The sequence below is a fragment of the Myotis brandtii genome, unplaced genomic scaffold, assembly GCF_000412655.1.
Source record: "Myotis brandtii unplaced genomic scaffold, ASM41265v1 scaffold326, whole genome shotgun sequence".
NCBI classification, from domain to species: Eukaryota; Metazoa; Chordata; class Mammalia; order Chiroptera; family Vespertilionidae; genus Myotis; species Myotis brandtii.
In genome coordinates, this window is record NW_005362534.1 from 476,752 (window position 1) to 494,043 (window position 17,292).

The 17,292-nt window shown below is 38.5% G+C and overlaps 1 protein-coding gene across 5 annotated transcripts in view; it reads left to right on the forward strand.

The window, feature by feature from the left end:
- PPEF1 (protein phosphatase, EF-hand calcium binding domain 1) overlaps window positions 1–17,292 on the forward strand; it is a 126,306-nt gene that overhangs the window by 65,955 nt on the left and 43,059 nt on the right. For all 5 annotated transcript variants that reach the window (XM_014543449.1, XM_014543448.1, XM_014543450.1 and 2 more), the window contains 3 exons: window positions 2,220–2,383; window positions 8,548–8,662; window positions 11,947–11,993. In XM_014543449.1, coding sequence (XP_014398935.1) covers window positions 2,220–2,383; window positions 8,548–8,662; window positions 11,947–11,993 — 326 coding nt within the window. The remainder of the gene's footprint in view (window positions 1–2,219; window positions 2,384–8,547; window positions 8,663–11,946; window positions 11,994–17,292) is intronic.

Genomic DNA, 17,292 nt, shown 5'->3' on the forward strand with positions numbered 1-17,292 from the left:
CTTCTGCACGTGGGCCACGAAGTTTCAATTGCACTGTACATGCGCACCCACACGTGGTATTTTGTGGAAGAGCCACACTCAAGGGGCCAAAGAGCCGCATGTGGCTCGCGAGCTGCAGTTTGCCGACCACTGCTAGAGTATTGTTAACTAGAGTCACCATGCTGTACATTACTGTAGGTTGCTCTCTAATGGCCCTCTTTGGTAGGAGGGTCCCAGACAAGCTCTACCTACACCTATTTGGCAAAAGTGCTCTGACCCCTAAGTAAGGTATATTTAGGGATACAACTATACTTCATTTGAAGATCAATGGTTTTATTCTGAGGCACGGAGTATGTGAGGACTCTGGGTGTTCCAAAGGTAAGAGGTGACCTGGAAGCAGATCTTTTCTGTGTCTTATTGCTTTAGTTGCTCAAAAGCAATTCATAGGACTTGATGGAGAGACTCTACACATCAGTTCCAGTCTGCTTTTTCATATCAGTCCCCTCCCACAGGTAGATAGCCAAAGCTGCTATACATAGAATAGGTTTAATCAGAAACTGCTAGAAGTGGGAGTGGGGCAGAGTGTGTGGAAGTGTTGTTTTAACTTTTGTTTTTGCTTCCAACATTAGCCAAAATGTCCCATCAGACCAGGTACTATATATATATTTTTTTTCTTTTTCAATTACAGTTTATATTCAATATCATTTTGTATTCATTTCAGAAGTATAGCATACTGGTTTGACAGTCATACAGGGGTGGGAAAAGTAGGTTTATAGTTGCCAGTACATAAAACAGTATTTTTATTCTTGTATTATATATTTTTCCATATGAATAACAATAAACCTACTTTTGCCCAGCCTTATATACTTTACAAAGTGTTCCTCCCAATATTTCCAGTACCCACCTGGCAAACATGTCTACTCTAAATATTCAAAATGATAGAAACTGCTTGCAGACAACTTCTGATTAATGACCTTAGTAGCAATTGAGTGTTAATGAATTGAAAAGTATGTCATCATCCTCTGTATCACTTATCTGTTACTATAATAATACTGTGTATTAAACAACCACAATAGTTCAGTGGCATGTAATAAACATTTCTTTTTGCTCATCAGTCTACAGATTAGCTGAGCACGTCTGCTGTTCTTAGTCTTGATTTGGCAGTTTTTGGGGTTTTGGGTGGAGTTCGCTTCGCTTGTGTCTGGAGGTCTGCGGGATGGTGGCTGATCTAGGACGGCCTTGGCTCGGGTGACTCAGCTCTGCTCCCCATGGTGTTGGAGCTTTCAGTAGGCTAGCCAGGGCTTCATAGTAGTGGCATGGTTTCAAAAGCGAGAGCATGGAAACAAACAAGTCCTTGTGAGGCCTTGGCTTGGAACTGGTATGTAACACTTCCACCACTTTCTTTAGGCCAACACAAGTCACGAACCAGCTTCAAGGGCTGGGGAAATAGAATCTTCAAAATCACATTAAAAAGGGCATGGCCGGAGTTTGGGATAGAGAATTGGGATCACTGTTATAATCAAACTACGATATCCCCTTTCATCTTTACCCACCTGATTTGGCCGGATTTCTGTTCTTGAGCTGATCATTTTATGGGCAATCTAGCAAGAAAGGGACACTGGATCTCAGCATCTACTGAAATGAACAGTTGTGTCTCTGAGAGAGAGGGCCTTTGGAATTTGTGCCGATGGTTTGTCATCTTACTTTATCTGTTTTGTTACCAAAAAGAAAATCATGTCAGAAAATTTGTTTTTATGTGAAGAGGGAGACAAATCAATTACAGCTAAGTAAAATTTGAAGTGTTTAACGGGGAAAATTAAATGTTGCAGTTTAATTTTCTGTATATCATGAATAGTAGCAGATATTTAAACCAAATATAATGCATTGTTATGTTTTCAACACTATTTGTAAAAATCTGAGATGTAAGAATAGACAAAAAAAAAATGTAGAGTTAGAGCTTCAGAGCATCAAAATACCGTGAGTGATCAGTTTTCCCTGTGCTTATCCCTCCATTCCCTACTGATGAACTTACTGATTTGGTAAAATGTCCACCCAGGAAGGGATGATGGTGATTCCTGTGCATGTACCTACTGGTTTCAGAACAAATCATTCCTCATGGTTATATGTGGGATGTCACGGTATTCATAACATTTAGCACAGTGTCTTACATGGGCTAGACATTCAAGAAGGTATTTAAGTATGGGAATGTTGATTTTTGCCACCCTTTCTGTTTTTTCCAGCTTTAGTAAATCGGCTGTTTGGTTGCGCCCCCCAGGACGACAGGGGTAGACAGGAATGTATAGGGATAATAGAGGTCCCAGAATCGTATAGTGGTCCTCGGCTGCAATTTCCACTCAATACTAATTCTCTTACTATAATGATTGAGGCCTTTAAGAAGCAGCAGGTAAGTGGAAGTATATATACTGCCTTGATTCTTGTACATAAAGTGTTCAATGACTATTTGTTGAATGAGTGAATGAAAACACTACAGCAGAAATGCATTCCCTTGGGGAAAACCTTCACATCAAGTGAAAGCTACCCTGCGCTTTGCTTAACCCACTGAAAGAAGTATCCTCAGGTACACAGAAACCTCCTCTCTGTCCATTGCTTATGGCATTTCCTTTTTCTTTTTCTGAGATATAATTCACCATAAAATTCACCATTTAAAGTATATTATTTAGTGGTTTTTAATATACTCACAAGATTGTGCAACCAATACCAATAGCTAATTCCAGAACATGTTCATCACCCAAAAAGAAGTGTCATACCCATTACCATTCCTTTCTCCCCCACCCCTGGCAACCACTATTATACTTTCTGTCTTTATGTATTTGTCTATTCCAGATATTTCATACAAATGAAATCATATAATATATGGCTTTTTGTATCTGACTTCTTTCATCTAGCATGATGTTTTTAAGGCTCATTCATGTGTCAGCATGTTTAGTTACTTCTTTTACTTTTATGGCTGACTAATATTCTATTGTATGGCTATACTATTTTTGTTTAGCAATTTATCAATAGATGGACTTTTGAATTTTTTCTACCTTTTGGCTATTATGAACAATGCTGCTATGAACATATGTATAAGTTTTTGCATGAACATATGTTTTTATTTCTCTTGAGTCTATACCTACCTAGGAGTGGAATTGCTGGGTCATATGGTTACTCTATGTTTTCATTTTTGAGGAATTTCTAAACCATTTTCTGCAACTGCACCATTTTACATTCCTACCAGCAATGCATGAGGGTTCAAATTTCTCCAGTTATTCTGCCAGCACTTATTATTTTCTGTTTCTTTTAATTTTTATTTTAACCATCTTAGCTGTGTGTGAGGTGGTATCTCCTCGTGGTTTTGATTTGCATTTCCCTGATGACTAAAGATGTTGAGCACCTTTTCATGTTTATTGGACATTTTTATACATTTTTTGGAGAAACGTCTATTCAGATCCATTGCCTTCTTTAAAATCAGATTATTTCTCTATTTATTATTCAGTTGTAGGAGTTCTTTATATATTCTGGATACAAATCCCTTATCAGATACATGGTTTGCAAATATTTTCTCCCATTTTAAGGTTGTCTTTTGACATATATATATATATTTATTTCAGAGAGGAAGTGAGAAGAGAGAGAAATATCAATGATGAGAGAGAATCATCAATCGACTGCCTCCGGCATGCCCCGCCCCCCCTGGGGATCAAGCCTGCAACCTGGGCATGTGCCCTGATGGGGAATCAAACCATGACCTCCTGGTTCATGGGTCTATGCTCAACCATTGGGCAACACCAGCTGGGCTTTTTCACTTTTTTGATAATGTCCTTTGATTCACAAAATTTTCTAAATTAGATGAAGTCCAACTTATCTATTTTTTTTCTTTGGTTACTTGTGCGTTTGGTGTCATATCTGAGAATTCCTTGCCAAATCCAAGGTCATGAAGATTTACCCCTATGTTTTCTTTTAAAAATTGTATAGCTGTAGCTCTTACATTTAGGTCAATGAACCATTTTCATTGATTCTTTGTAAAGTTCAACAAATTTCAAAAACCATTAGCTACCTGTTTGTGTACAACTTCAGTTAATTTCTGTCCAACTTCATTCTTTGCATATGAGTATGCAGTTGTTCCAGAGTCTTTTGTTGAAAAGTCTTTTTCCCTCATTGAATGGCCTTGGTACCCTTGTCAAAAATTAATAAGCCATAGATGTATGGACTTATTGCTGGACTCCCAGTTTTATTCCATTGGTGTATGTGTCTATCCTTATGCAAGCAGCACATTGTCTATTAATATGGTATATTACATTAATTAACTTTCTTATGTTGAACTACACTTGTATTCCTGGAATAAACCCCATTTGTTCATAGTGTATAATTCTTTTAAAATTCTGTTGGATTTGGTTTACTGGTATTTTGTGAGGAGTTGCATTTTATTCATAAGGGATATTGATCTCCATTTTCTTTTCTTATGATGTCTTTATCTGGCTTTGGTATCAGGATAGTACTGACCTCATAGAATGATTTAGGAATTATTTCCTTTTCTTTCTTTCTTTCTTTCTTTCTTTCTTTCTTTCTTTCTTTCTTTCTTTCCTTTTCTTTTCTTTTCTTTCTTATTTTTTTTTTGCAAGACTTTCAGAAGGATTGGTGTTAATTTTTTAAATGTTTAGTAGAGTTCACCAATAAAGCTGCCTGGTCTTGGATTTTTATTTGTTAGGAGGTTTTTGATTAGTGATTCAATCTCTACTTGTTCTAGATCTGTTTGTATTTTCTGTTTTTTTTTCTTGAGTCAGGTTTGGTAATTTGTATGTTTCTAAGATTTTGTCCATTTTATCTAAGTTATCTAATTTATTTGTGTACAATTGTTCATGATAGTCTCATAATTCTCTTTATTTATTTTCTAAAATTCTCACCCGAGGACATGCTTTCATTGATTTGAGAGAGAGAGAGAGAGAGAGAGAGAGAGAGGTGTGGAGGTGTGAAACACTGATTGGTTGCCTCCTGTATGTGCCCCAACCCGCAACCTATATCCTGACTGGAAATCGAACCTGAGACCTATCTGTGTATGGGACGATGCTCCAACCAACTGAGCCACATTGGTCAGGGCTCTTTTTATTTCTTTAAGGTCAGTGGGGATGTCCCACTTTCATTTCTGATTATAGTTATTTGCATTTTCACTATTTTTTTCTTGGTCAAGGTAGCTAATGGTTTTTGAATTTTGTTGAACTTTATAAAGAATCAGCTTTTGGTTTTGTTGATTCTCCCTATTGATTTCTGTTCTCTATTTAATTTATCTGTACTCTGATCCTTATTTTCTTCCTTCAGCTAGTTTTTAGTTTAGTTTACTCTTATTTTTCTAACTCCTTAGTGTTAAGTGAGACTTTTCATTTGAAATCTTCTTTTTTAATGTGGGTATTTACAGCTATAAATTTATGTCTGAGCATCACTTTTGCTTTATCCCATAATTTTTTTTTGTTTTTTTTTTAATTTTTTATTTGTTTTTTTTTGCTAAAAGTATTACAAAGGGTATTACATATGTGTCCTTTTTTCCCCCCGCCCTTGACAATCCCCTGCCCTCCCTTACCCCCCAGTGTCTTATGTCCATTAGTTATGCTTATATGCATGCATACAAGTCCTTCGGTTGATCTCTTACTCCCCTCCCTTCTGCCCCCCAACCCTCTCTGGCCTTCCCACTGCAGTTTGACAATCAGTTTGAGGCAGCTCTGCCTCTGTATCTATTATTGTTCAAAAGTTTGTAATGGTCTTTATTATCCATGAATGAGTGAGATCATGTGGTATTTTGATATATTGTGTTTTCATATTCATTCATCTCAAAGTTATTTTCTTTTTAAAAATTTATGTGTTGAGAGAGAGAGAGAGATTTGTTGTTCCCCTTATTTATGCATTCATTGATTAATTCTTGTGCCCTGATCGGGGATTGAACCCGCAACCTTGGTGTATCAGGATGATGCTCTAACCAACTGAGCTACCTGGCCAGGGCAATCTCAGAGTATTTTCTAATTTCCTTTGTGATTTTTTTTGACCCATCATTTGTTTAAGACAATGTTGTTTGATTTTCACATATTTGTGAATTTTCTAGTTTTTCTTCTGTTACTGACTTTTAGTTTCATTTCATTATAGTCAGAGAAGATACTTTGCATGATTCTAATCTTTTAAAATTTATTGAGGCAAAAGATTTATACAATCTGAAGAAAGACAGCCCAATAAATTCAATTAAAAATAAAAGCTATTGAGGCTTGCTTTGTGGCCCAACCTCTGAACTATTCTGGGGAATATTCTATGGGCACTTGTAAAAAAGTGTAGTCTGTGATTGTTGGGTGGAGCATTCTATAGATATTTTTCAGGTATAATTGTGTGTGTGGTCTCTGGTGTTTCTGTTCCTTTAGCTTGTGTTCAGCTAATGTTTTGACAGAATCTCCTTGAACCCCAGGAGCTATTTAAAAAAGGGAAAAAAGAAAAACCCAGCCTTTGTGGATAGGGTCTATATTGGTACACCCCTTCACTGCGTGGCCAGGCTGTTTACAAATTTGTCTTAGCCTTTACATCCTGCTTGCACTGAGCCATTTTTAAGATGCCTTTTCCTGATTTAGCCTTTGCTTGGTAATTATAAATTTTGACTATTTTCCAGAGCTCTGACAAAGTTGATTATGACAGTATTTTTTTTTGCTTGATATTTTTAAAGTGTTTCTGTGAAGGGATGGGCTTTGGAGGTACCTACTCCATTATTTTCTCTACCATTACCCCAAAACTCTCATTCTCAGGTAGGACACTAAGGATATACCTTAGGAATAAGAGTGAATTAGAAATAGACCGGGCGTTGAAGCAAAGTTTTGAATCCTCTAATTCCTGAGATTGAAATATCATCTTAGACAGCTAGTGCTTCTAGCCAGATGGCAAACGAAAATTTAAATCCTCTCTGCAAGAAAATAGGCCTCACGTTATTTCTCCAAGTTTTCATATACCATGTCTAGTTAATACAATTATTAACTAGGGACAGGAGGATACAAGATTCATGAAAGAAAACTGAGAATTTAGAATTCTTTTGTAGGGAAAATCCTTAGTAGTCTGCCAGTTCTTGGATAGACAGGAAAGATGGGTCTCTCCCTCTAATCAACATCCAGGAGTCCTTCTATTTCCTCCTAATTCTCGCATTACTTCAAATACTGATTCCTGTCTTTGGACAAAATTAATAATGAAAATTCTCCAAATTTAAATCATATGTTTTTGGGGTCTGGGATAGAAAATAATTTTATTATTTTAGTAGCTAGGGAAATGGAAATTTCAGGATACCATGAGTCATGATTCTTCCAAAGGGTTCGATATGTCCTGAATTCCATACCCAAAGCAGTAACTGAACAATATGTAGATATGACCCCTCTCTCAGCCTTCAGTAATCTAAACGAGTTCTGTCTAATAGCAATTTAATGTGAGTCACATAAATATTTTAAAATTTTCAAGTAGTCCCATTAAAAAGGTAAAAAGAAACAGGAGAAATTAATTTTAATAATATATGTTATTTAATCCAGCATATATAATTATTTTAATATGTTAAAAGTTTTTAATGCAACATTTAACTTTTTTTCAAACTAAGTCTTTGAAATCTGGTATGTATTTTGTGCCTATAGCATATCTCAGTTTCAACTAGCCCCATTTCAAGTGGTCAGTAGCCCCATGGGACTAGTGGCTACTATATTAGGACTGCCAATAGTCCTGACCCATAAAATGGTGTTAACATCTGTTAAATTTTTATTGGCTGTATTACTTTTTGGCTTATGTATTTGGAATATTTTATAATTAAAAAAAAGGGAGAACAACACACTGGATTTAAAACAAACAAAAACCCCAGAGGAGAAAACAGAGTAAATCTGTCCAAAACAATGATGTCATCAAGAATTTAATTGGAGGAGAGCAATGGAATGAATGGTCATAATAGGAGATAATCCAAATGGTTTATTTAGGTTTTGTATATGTTTTATACTTAGACTGTACAATATAAACATGCTTGCTGTTCTGTAAACTCACACAATCTGTGTACCAACAATTGAGCCACACACGGGACTCCTGGCTTCCTTTTGAGATCTCTCAGAATGCGGCACCTGGTTTCCATCCCAGGTGGCAGGATGTTACAGACGAATGTAAAGCAGCCCCTCTTCATCAGTCTCTCTCTACTTCTCATTCTCATTCTCTCTCCTTACCCTCCTTTTTATTTATTTATTTGCACACTTCCTTAGGGCAAAGGAGTCTCCTATTTTTCCCATCGCTTCTCTTGGAATTTACTGACCAAGAATAATCAGAAATGTTCTGTAAATGGGTGATGTCAAGAGCATGGGCGTATAAATGGCCTAGGCACCATTCATTCATTCAATTTACAAATCTCTAGTGAGGGATTATTATATGCCAGATACTGTGCTGAAATCATCTATTTGAGACTGATTTAGAGATGGTCCTGAAATACAGCTACCTGAAATGTGTTCATATGCTCCACCTTTATAGCTTTCTATTCAGTCATGCCTTTCTTCCTAGTTCGTCATATCTTTTTCTTCTGTTTTGCCCTCACAGATACTCCATGCCTATTATGTTTTAGAGATACTGTTCGAAACTAAGGAAGCCATGAAGCAAATGCCAAATTTTACTCATATAAGAACTTGTCCCACCAAAGAGATAACAATCTGTGGTAAGTTTTAGAGCAGAGTTGCCAAATTAATATTTTAGAGCCTCTTGGTTCCACGTCATTTGCCTAACTTGAAAACTGCATAAATTGGACTGTGTTAAGGGAAAAGTGTTAATATAGAGTTATCTATCATGATAATACTGTTCCCCATCTTGTCTTTGTTTTGCATACCAGCTGGCAGGAATTAATTATGTGAGAAATTAAAGAACCCACAGCTTTTTATAAAGGCAGCATTTTAATACAGAAACCACCCATGGGTGGAATAAGTGTTCTTTGCCCTCTGTCTAGCTCTCGTTATCTTTGTTCCATGTTGCTTTTCCCAGGTGGGCCTCTGCATGCCACTTATGCTGGGAAGAGAAAAGCCCAAGGCAGGGTGGAGATTAAAGTCTTCTCTGCTTTTGGCTGCTGTTTTAGATTTTTCCAACTGGTCTCTGCAGCTTTTAGAAGAGTGGGAATGTCCCAGAAATCTGTTCCTTGTTCTTCCAAATAACAAGATTGAGATTGTGTTATCCTATAGGCCAGCCTGGTAGGATATTGCTTCAAGAAACAGTACACATTGAAATTCAACACAGTTGGTGCTCTCAGCATGCTTGCAACTGTCTGAGAATGGAGTGCGTGGAAGGAACAGCAACTCCTTTAACTTCTAATTAAGCCTTTAGGTTACAAAACAGTGATTGTTATTTTCCAAATCAATTTTTAGCCCATGTTTCTTTTCCTCTGGCAGGTAGAAGTGGATTTGACAATCTAATTAAACCATTTCCATTTCTAGCATCTGATAGTGGTGACAGGGACTTGATGTAGCAGCACATACTTCATGACATGCCTTGACTCAGGTTTTTGAAGAGTCTTCAATGGTTTAATTCCAACCTAATCAGGCCACCACATCTCTGCCAAGCAGATGAGGCATCTCAGTAGTGGGGGCCTTTTATTCAAGGCTTCTCCCACTCTTACTTTTCATGGAAACAAAGGATTTGGAGTCATGAGACTTAGGAAGCCATGCCTATGCATGAAGCCTATGGAGCCAGGGCTAGATTTGCTCTTGGAGTGTATATAATAGGCCAAACAGAGTAGGGCCTGTCCCCGCATATTTTCAGTATACCTCCAGGTTGCCATTGTGACTTATCTTTGGATAAAAGGATCTGGAAGAAGACATGAATTAATTGGAGGACATGGAATCCTGGAATCACAGCAATGAGAAGTTCTTACAGAGACCATCTGTCTAACATGCCAAGCTTACTCAGCTGGTTAGTGACAGGGTCAGGATTAAAATCAGGCCCTCTAGTTAGAGCCAGCTGCATATCTGCTATTTTAACTCCACATCATGTACTGTTCTGATTGATGTTTCATTTTCCATCGTGAGACAAAGATTAGGGAATATAGATTGATGGGACAGTTCCATTCATTTAATGATCCCTGCATCTTAGGCATTTATTTCTAAGCTTTTCTCACATAGCATCATTGGTAAAAGGAAAAGCCAAGGTCAGTAGGTTCCCATAGCATGGGAATTATTTTCTATTTTTAATAACCCCATTGAACTTATAAAAATTGGCCATTATTTAAAATAAAATTTAAAATTAGGTTCATATTTTCAAAAACATCTTCTGTTTAAGTTAGTAGTAGGAGAGGGAAAGAAATTGTGATGTAATTTTACCATTATCTTAATTTCCAGATGCATATTTTATATGCACATCTAAACATGCTACATGGTTCTCAATATGCATGAAATATAGGAGGTGTTTTATGCTCACTTCTGCAGCACATATACTAAAATTGGAATGATACAGAGAAGGTTAGCATGGCCTCTGTGCAAGGATGACACACACACAAGAAATATAGGAGGTGTTTTAGTCTACAGTTACGTTATAAATCATAACCAATTTTGCACTCATGTTTTTGTTTGCAGTGGAAGTACCTTTCTGTAGCTATCTTTCCATGATATGGCTTTTATTGTTTGCTGCCCAAGTAGAAGTTAAAAATGTTTTTATAGTCTCTACTCTTAATATGCTGAAACCAATTCATTTTTAGCATGAGAGCTTCAACAGTTCTGTCTATCCAAATCTTTGAAAGATGAATCACCCTGAAGCCAATTAGGAAAATAAAATAAGTAAAAAATATATTTAACTGATAAGTAAAAAGTCCTTCCATTTTTATTTTTTAGATTTAGAGTGAGACCACATGAAATCATGAGATTTAAGTATACAATAGTATTAATATGCTCTTAATGTTAATATTACAGTCATTTTATGAATAAGTGCTGGTGATAAGTATTTTAATTGTATCATTCCCATTATAATTGGAGTATTTTGTTGCATATATTTGTTTGAATTTGGTTGTGGGTTTTTAAACAAATTGAGGAAATTTTTTCCAAATTAAATTCTATTTGGTAATTAAGTTGGATACAAAGAGTAAATATTTATGATCAGAGCTTATGAAAGATAAATATTTACCTAGAAATAATTATCCAAGTAGGCCTTTTAAATATTCATATTTTCACTCTTGTTTTTAAATTAATGGCTTCATTTATTCATATGGTTTCCCTTAGTTGGCTGAGTTTTATAAAGCAATGCTTTCCTTTTAATTTTTTTATAACTGTCTCATCAAAAGAATGTGAGCCATCTACTCATACTTTTTAAGTTTCTAATTCAACTGCCTGAACATATTCTTTAAAACATGGCTTTAAAAAACTATGTATTTAGAAATTAAATGTATTTATTGAGTTCCTGCTATGCACTGGGTATAGAGGAAACACATGGGTGTGTTTTTTTTTTAACACATGGGTGTTTAATGCCAGGATAGATACTATTGCTGCTTTAGAGATTATATTACAGAATAATCGATGAGGGCTTTAGTTTGGAAATGAGATAAAATTGGGTTTGAATTCCAGCTCTGACACTTGGTAGTTGGGTAACTTTACATAAGTTACTTAACTACTCTGAGCCTCATTTGTAAAATGAGAATAATGAAAATAATATCCATCCGATAGAGTGGTTATAAGGACTGAACAAGATAATTAATGTAAACCTGAAATACAGTGCTTGGCACAGACTAAGGTAAGCACTGCGCAAATGGCAGGAGTGAATAGATAATTGCAATATTGGATGCTGTCCTCTATAGAAAGGGGACAAAGTTTCCCTAGCACCCTGGAATTAATATCATCTCAGGGTAAAAACCCAATGCCCCGAGAATGGTTGGACTATATTAGCAATATTTCAGTTTGTAAAATTCTGTAACAAAATGGGCATTTTCTTGTTTCTTACTGAAGAGTGATTTTTTCATTTGCCCTCCAGGCGATTTACATGGAAAATTAGAGGATCTCCTTTTGATCTTCTCCAAGGTAAGTGATTATTTTGCTAAATATTTGCATTTTTGTTGGGAGCAATCCTAGGGCAGATAATATTTGTTTTATTAGGGATGTGTACAAATACAGATGAAATATAGCAGCTTTTATGCAAGAAGCTAAAAGATTTGTAGAGGGATATCCTTTGGGTTTTTCTTACATATATTTCATAATTTTTTAAATTTAATTTGGGTCTTTGTTCAATGTTATTGTTATCTGTATAGCCCTTGGGATTTGTACCTGATTGTATTTGGGGTCTTTATTACATCGTAGATGTCTAGATGGCATGGGATGGGGAGGGGAGCAGTCTGATTTATTTCATTTTGTTCAGAAGTGAGCATATCACATACCAGTCTTCTCTTCCAATGCATACTAATTATGTCTGGAAGGAGTCCCCACAGTAAGTTCTACATTGCTCTCTTCTCTACCCGATTCACCATTGCTGGGCTCAGTTGCTCTTCCAGTGCCATGGCTCCTCTTCATTTGTTGGGTTTTGATGGTGGGGGTCCACACAGAGGACACAGAGCAGCTTGGTCTGCATGGGATTTCTCTGCATCTCTTGGATTGGAATCAGTTCTCTCTCTGACTCAGCTGTTGTCAACTGAATGTGTGCTTCTGGGATGGCTGCATGTAGAAAACTGACCCTGAGGTGACCCCTGCCTTCACAGTGATATCCCTTTATCTGTCTTTGATTAGTGTGCCATCCCCACAAGTAGCATGTTGAATAATTGGGCACAGCATAGGTGTCTCAAATGGACTGAAATAAAATATATTCACATTATTATGGTGGCCAATCAGTTCTACTCTTTGGAGACTGGGAGAGCTTAAGTCACATAACATCATAAACCTTAATTTTTCTTTTGGCTACAATATTCTTGAGCTTCCACCTCATAAGAGACTTTCTTATGAATAAAATAACAAATATTCAAAAGCACTTTTAAGTACTAAGTTATTATAGAAATGAAAGGTTTGCATGTCATCTGTTCAGAATGGAAGCTTGGAAGGAAAAGGAGCAGACCAAACCAGGAGTGGATGAATGGAGCTGGCACTTAGAAGGTGATTCCGTTGAGACTGCAGGAGGCCTAAGCAAGGATCTAGAGCATGATAGCCATAGAGTGGGGTCAGAGGAAATGGGAGGCTGCCCAGGTAGTGGGTTGGTGTCAGGAAGTCCAGCCAAAGGTTTGCTGGTAGGGAGCTGAGGGTGCTGGCAAAAGAGCAGTCTAGAAATCAGCCCCAGAATCCAAGCTGGGCAGGGAAGGAAGAGAAGCCAGATGGGCCAATCAACTGGGAGAAATGGGAGGAGTGATGGATTGGCATTTTCTCTAAGGTAAGGGAGCAGACTGACTGGGGTTAGGGCCTTAAGAACAGAATGGATGGGAAGTTGCAAGGGGCGTAATCTTAGGGGGTGAATGGGTCCAAGGTGAGGTCCAGAAAGTGGGAAACTGAAGTAAGTAAAAGAGAATAGTGGCCATGAGGAGGTCAAGCATGTAGAAAGCAGGCGTATTAAGTGAGTTTGTGACAGGACTAAGAGATTGGGAGCAGGGGAAGGAAGTGGAGCCACAGGTCATGGGCCTTGAAGGAAGAGTAGAAGCTTTTACCTGATGCTGGCAACATAAAAAGCTGGGTTGGTGTTTGAGTGGCTCTGAGGAGTAAGTAGACCCTCCCCCACTCCTGACTCTGAGGTGTCCATCCTGTGGAAGGATAGATCCTTTCCTCCTGGAGGGCTGCAGGAGCCAGGAGTACAGCAGTGTCTTTAAGACAGGCCCAGATTTCCAGAGGGAAGTCTTTCTGAATGAGTTGAAGGCAGAAGGGAGTTTATTTACTATGAAATGGGGATTCTACTGTCCAAACCAGAAAGCTATGATAGAGATAGAAATGATAGAATGGTGAGAGGACACCAAGGAATTGCACAGTTTGGGGAATGGAATTTGTGGAACTCTATATAGCACCATATAAATATTCAGAAGTTCAGACCTGGTATTGTTGACAATTATAATGTGAGGAAGGAGGAGGGGCAGAGGTGTGTGTGGAATAACCACAGAAGAAAATCTGGTAATGATTGCTCTGGAAGTTTGGGGAAATACATAAAAGGGAAAATAGTTGAGTAAATTAAATGGGGAAAGTGACTTCCAAGGCATTTAGAAAAGAAAATTTCTCGAGTGGTAGTTGAAGATACTAAGGTGTGATCAGGGAAAGGCCTCTGGAGTAGACTTGAGAAAAGAGAGAATTCCAACATATTGCTTTAATGCCATTGGTAAACTATATGGAATATATACTAGTAAAACTGGAAGGTGCTAATGTAAAGATCGAACAGGAGGAGGTGGGTGGTAAGAAGTACTATAAAAAGAACTAAAGATGAAAATATAGCTTTCACATGAGAGCAAGAAATATTTTGAGAATTAACCAATGAGAGTGTTCATAACGTAGAGATTGAGAGCCCAGTGATGAAAGAGTGGGCACTATTATTTGGGATGGATTTGGGTAGAGGGAGGTGAGAGGCTTATTTGGAAAGCAGAAGTCTGCAAGAGCCATGAATTAGCATTTTAAAGGCTTTAATGAGAAGCAGGTAAAATGCACCTTAGACATGGAAAAAACACATGCACCAGAATCTTGAAATTGCCTGATTTAAAAGGGGAAATTGCGGGAAGAGGCCTTGATGACAGCAAGGTTCCACTTTAAGAAATTGAAAAGATGGTGTAATTAATCATGTCTGAGGAGGGAGAATGACCTGGTGTGCTTATGATGATGTGAGTCTCTTAGCTTCTGGGCAATGAGAGTCCTAAATTAAGGGCTGAGAAAGAAAAGGGCAGGACAGAGATGTCTCAGAAAGCTATGCTATTTGATGATCACTAACTTATAAAAGTCAGTATTTTGCCTTTTTCTTTCTCATTTTTTAATCCAAAGTTTAAATGAGGAATGATGATAGATGGCAGAGTGTAGGCTATAGTGCTTCCTAAAATCATGAATACAAACTGTTCTGAAAACAATGTTTATACATGAATACAAATGACAGTGATTTTTGTACCCCGAGGTCAAACTCCCATCTACTTATCACTTCCACAGAAACCCAGAATTAAGTAAAAAGGGTCTCTGAGCTCTTGAAATTCTTGTCCAGTGCACCTTACTCACAGGAGAGGTCCTAGGCCCTTACTCAAAGACCAGTGAACAGATATCCGTAAAACCTTATGTGACACGTTTTCTGCAAGTTTGCCAGTCTGGCTCCTCCACCCCCCAACAGATTAGGGAGTGGGAGGGGAAAGGTGAAAGTGAGATTCAGTGACAGTGAAGAAAAGTAAAGCTGTTCCTGACAGTAAGAGGAGATCTAGAACTCTAAAAATGAGGCGGGCAATGAAGTAGTAATCTTCAGGGATCGGGGGCTGTGTGTATAGATTGGGAAGAGCGTTCTGTAATTCTCAGAGGGCCTAAGGGCATGCTTAGTTTGATGTGTCTGCATGGTCAAGAAGGTTTCAAGTTCTACAGTGTGTACTTTGTTAAGGAGTAAAGAAACAAATGCACATTTTAAAAATTCCTAGCCAAAGTGATTCAAATAATTTTAAAATGTAGTCCAGTTTTTAAAGGAGTATGCTTCAGTGATCTGGAAAATTCATTTCAGCAATGCTTACAGTATGAGTAAGTATCATTATTGGGCCTTAGTGAACATTAAAAAAAGAAAGATTTGTTGAGATAAGAGTAATGGGCAAGGAAAGTAGATGAGGAGGAAAGGAAGAACATCTTAAAATGAGGAAAAAGGTGGGGAGGGGTGGATTTCTCTTTTGGCATCCAATACAAAGGTCGCCTGTGAAGGGATTACAACAGGTGCTACAACCCAAGCAATCGCTTGATTGCTTCAGGAAATGGTAGAGTTTCTGTGATGGTGCTGATTCTCACTGTGATATTCAATGCATCCACAGCGTGTTCAATCCTGATTACTGGTAATGCCCTGCATGTGGGGCTTTCCTCTGGTTCATTCATAGGAGCACATAGGATTGAGCTGCCTCACTGTAATCCATGGGCTAGCTGTCTTCTGTTTAGAAGAAGTTAGAGACCATGCTTTAACTGATCCTTATTTAACATTATCAACCTATCTTAATCTTATTCATGAAACTTATTTTTAGTTTATTCAAGTTCCGATTGAACTTGAATGATAGGGAATAGTTTGGCAAACTACATCCTCTTGGAGATTCTTGGAGCTATAAATGACCATGTTTATATTATGCTCCCACTAACTGATTCTTCTCTATCAACCCAAAGTAGAAACCAGGAAAACCTCAGCCTTTGAAATCAGGAAAAATTTTATCTTTCAGTTGGTGTTTTGCTAGACAATTTCTTCTTTGTCAGTTCTTTTAGACAGTGCTAGAGGCCCAGTGCCGTGCACTGGTGGGGTCCCTCGGCCTGGCTTGTGGGGATCAGGCCGAAACTGGCTCTATGACATCCCCCAAGGGGTCCCGGATTGTGAGAGGGCAGTTCTCAGGCGACACATTCTGGAATCGGGCTCCCTCCTCTCTGGTTCCAGGTGTGTCACCCGAGAACCACTGCTGTCAAGTGACCACAGCTCGGCAGTTCCTGTGATGAGCATTTGCCCTCTGGTGGTCAGTGCGTATCATAGCTACTGGCTGGTTGGCCAGTCGCTTAGGCTTTTATATATATAGATGAGTAGGCTGCAGGACTGGGTCCTGCCCAAGGCCAAACAAGGGCATAGCCTGAGAGCAAGAGTTGTAATGTAGGGTTCCCCTGAGATGCCTCATCACATTACTTTAAAATAAATAAATAAATAAATAAATACACACACACACACACACACACACACACACACACACACACACTAGTGGCCTGGTGCACAAAATTTGTGCACATTAAAAGGGAATTAATTAGAGGAAATATTTTAATATTGCTATTTGTCAGAGATGAAAGAAAATTAGTAAAATGTATATGAAAATCTTCCTCCTGTTAGAGTCTGGGGCATGCCACGGGACCCAGAGTCAAGTCCCCGTCCACCCGCGTGCACCTCAAAATCATGTGAGACCCAGACCCGGCTGGCCCCACCCCCATTGGTTGAGATCCAGACCCGGCCTGCCCCACCCCCATCAAGCCCCACCGGGTGGGGGGCACAGCCTCAGGTCCCCAGCCTGGTGCCGGGCAGGGGGTGCAGCCTCAGGTCCCCCATCAAGCCCCACTGGGTTGGGGGCGCAGCCTCAGGTCCCCCGGCCTGGTGCCAGGCGGGGGGGGCACAGCCTCAGGTCTCCCAGTGCACCCTCAGGTCCCCTGGCCCAGTGCCAGGGTGGGGAGGGCGGCCTGT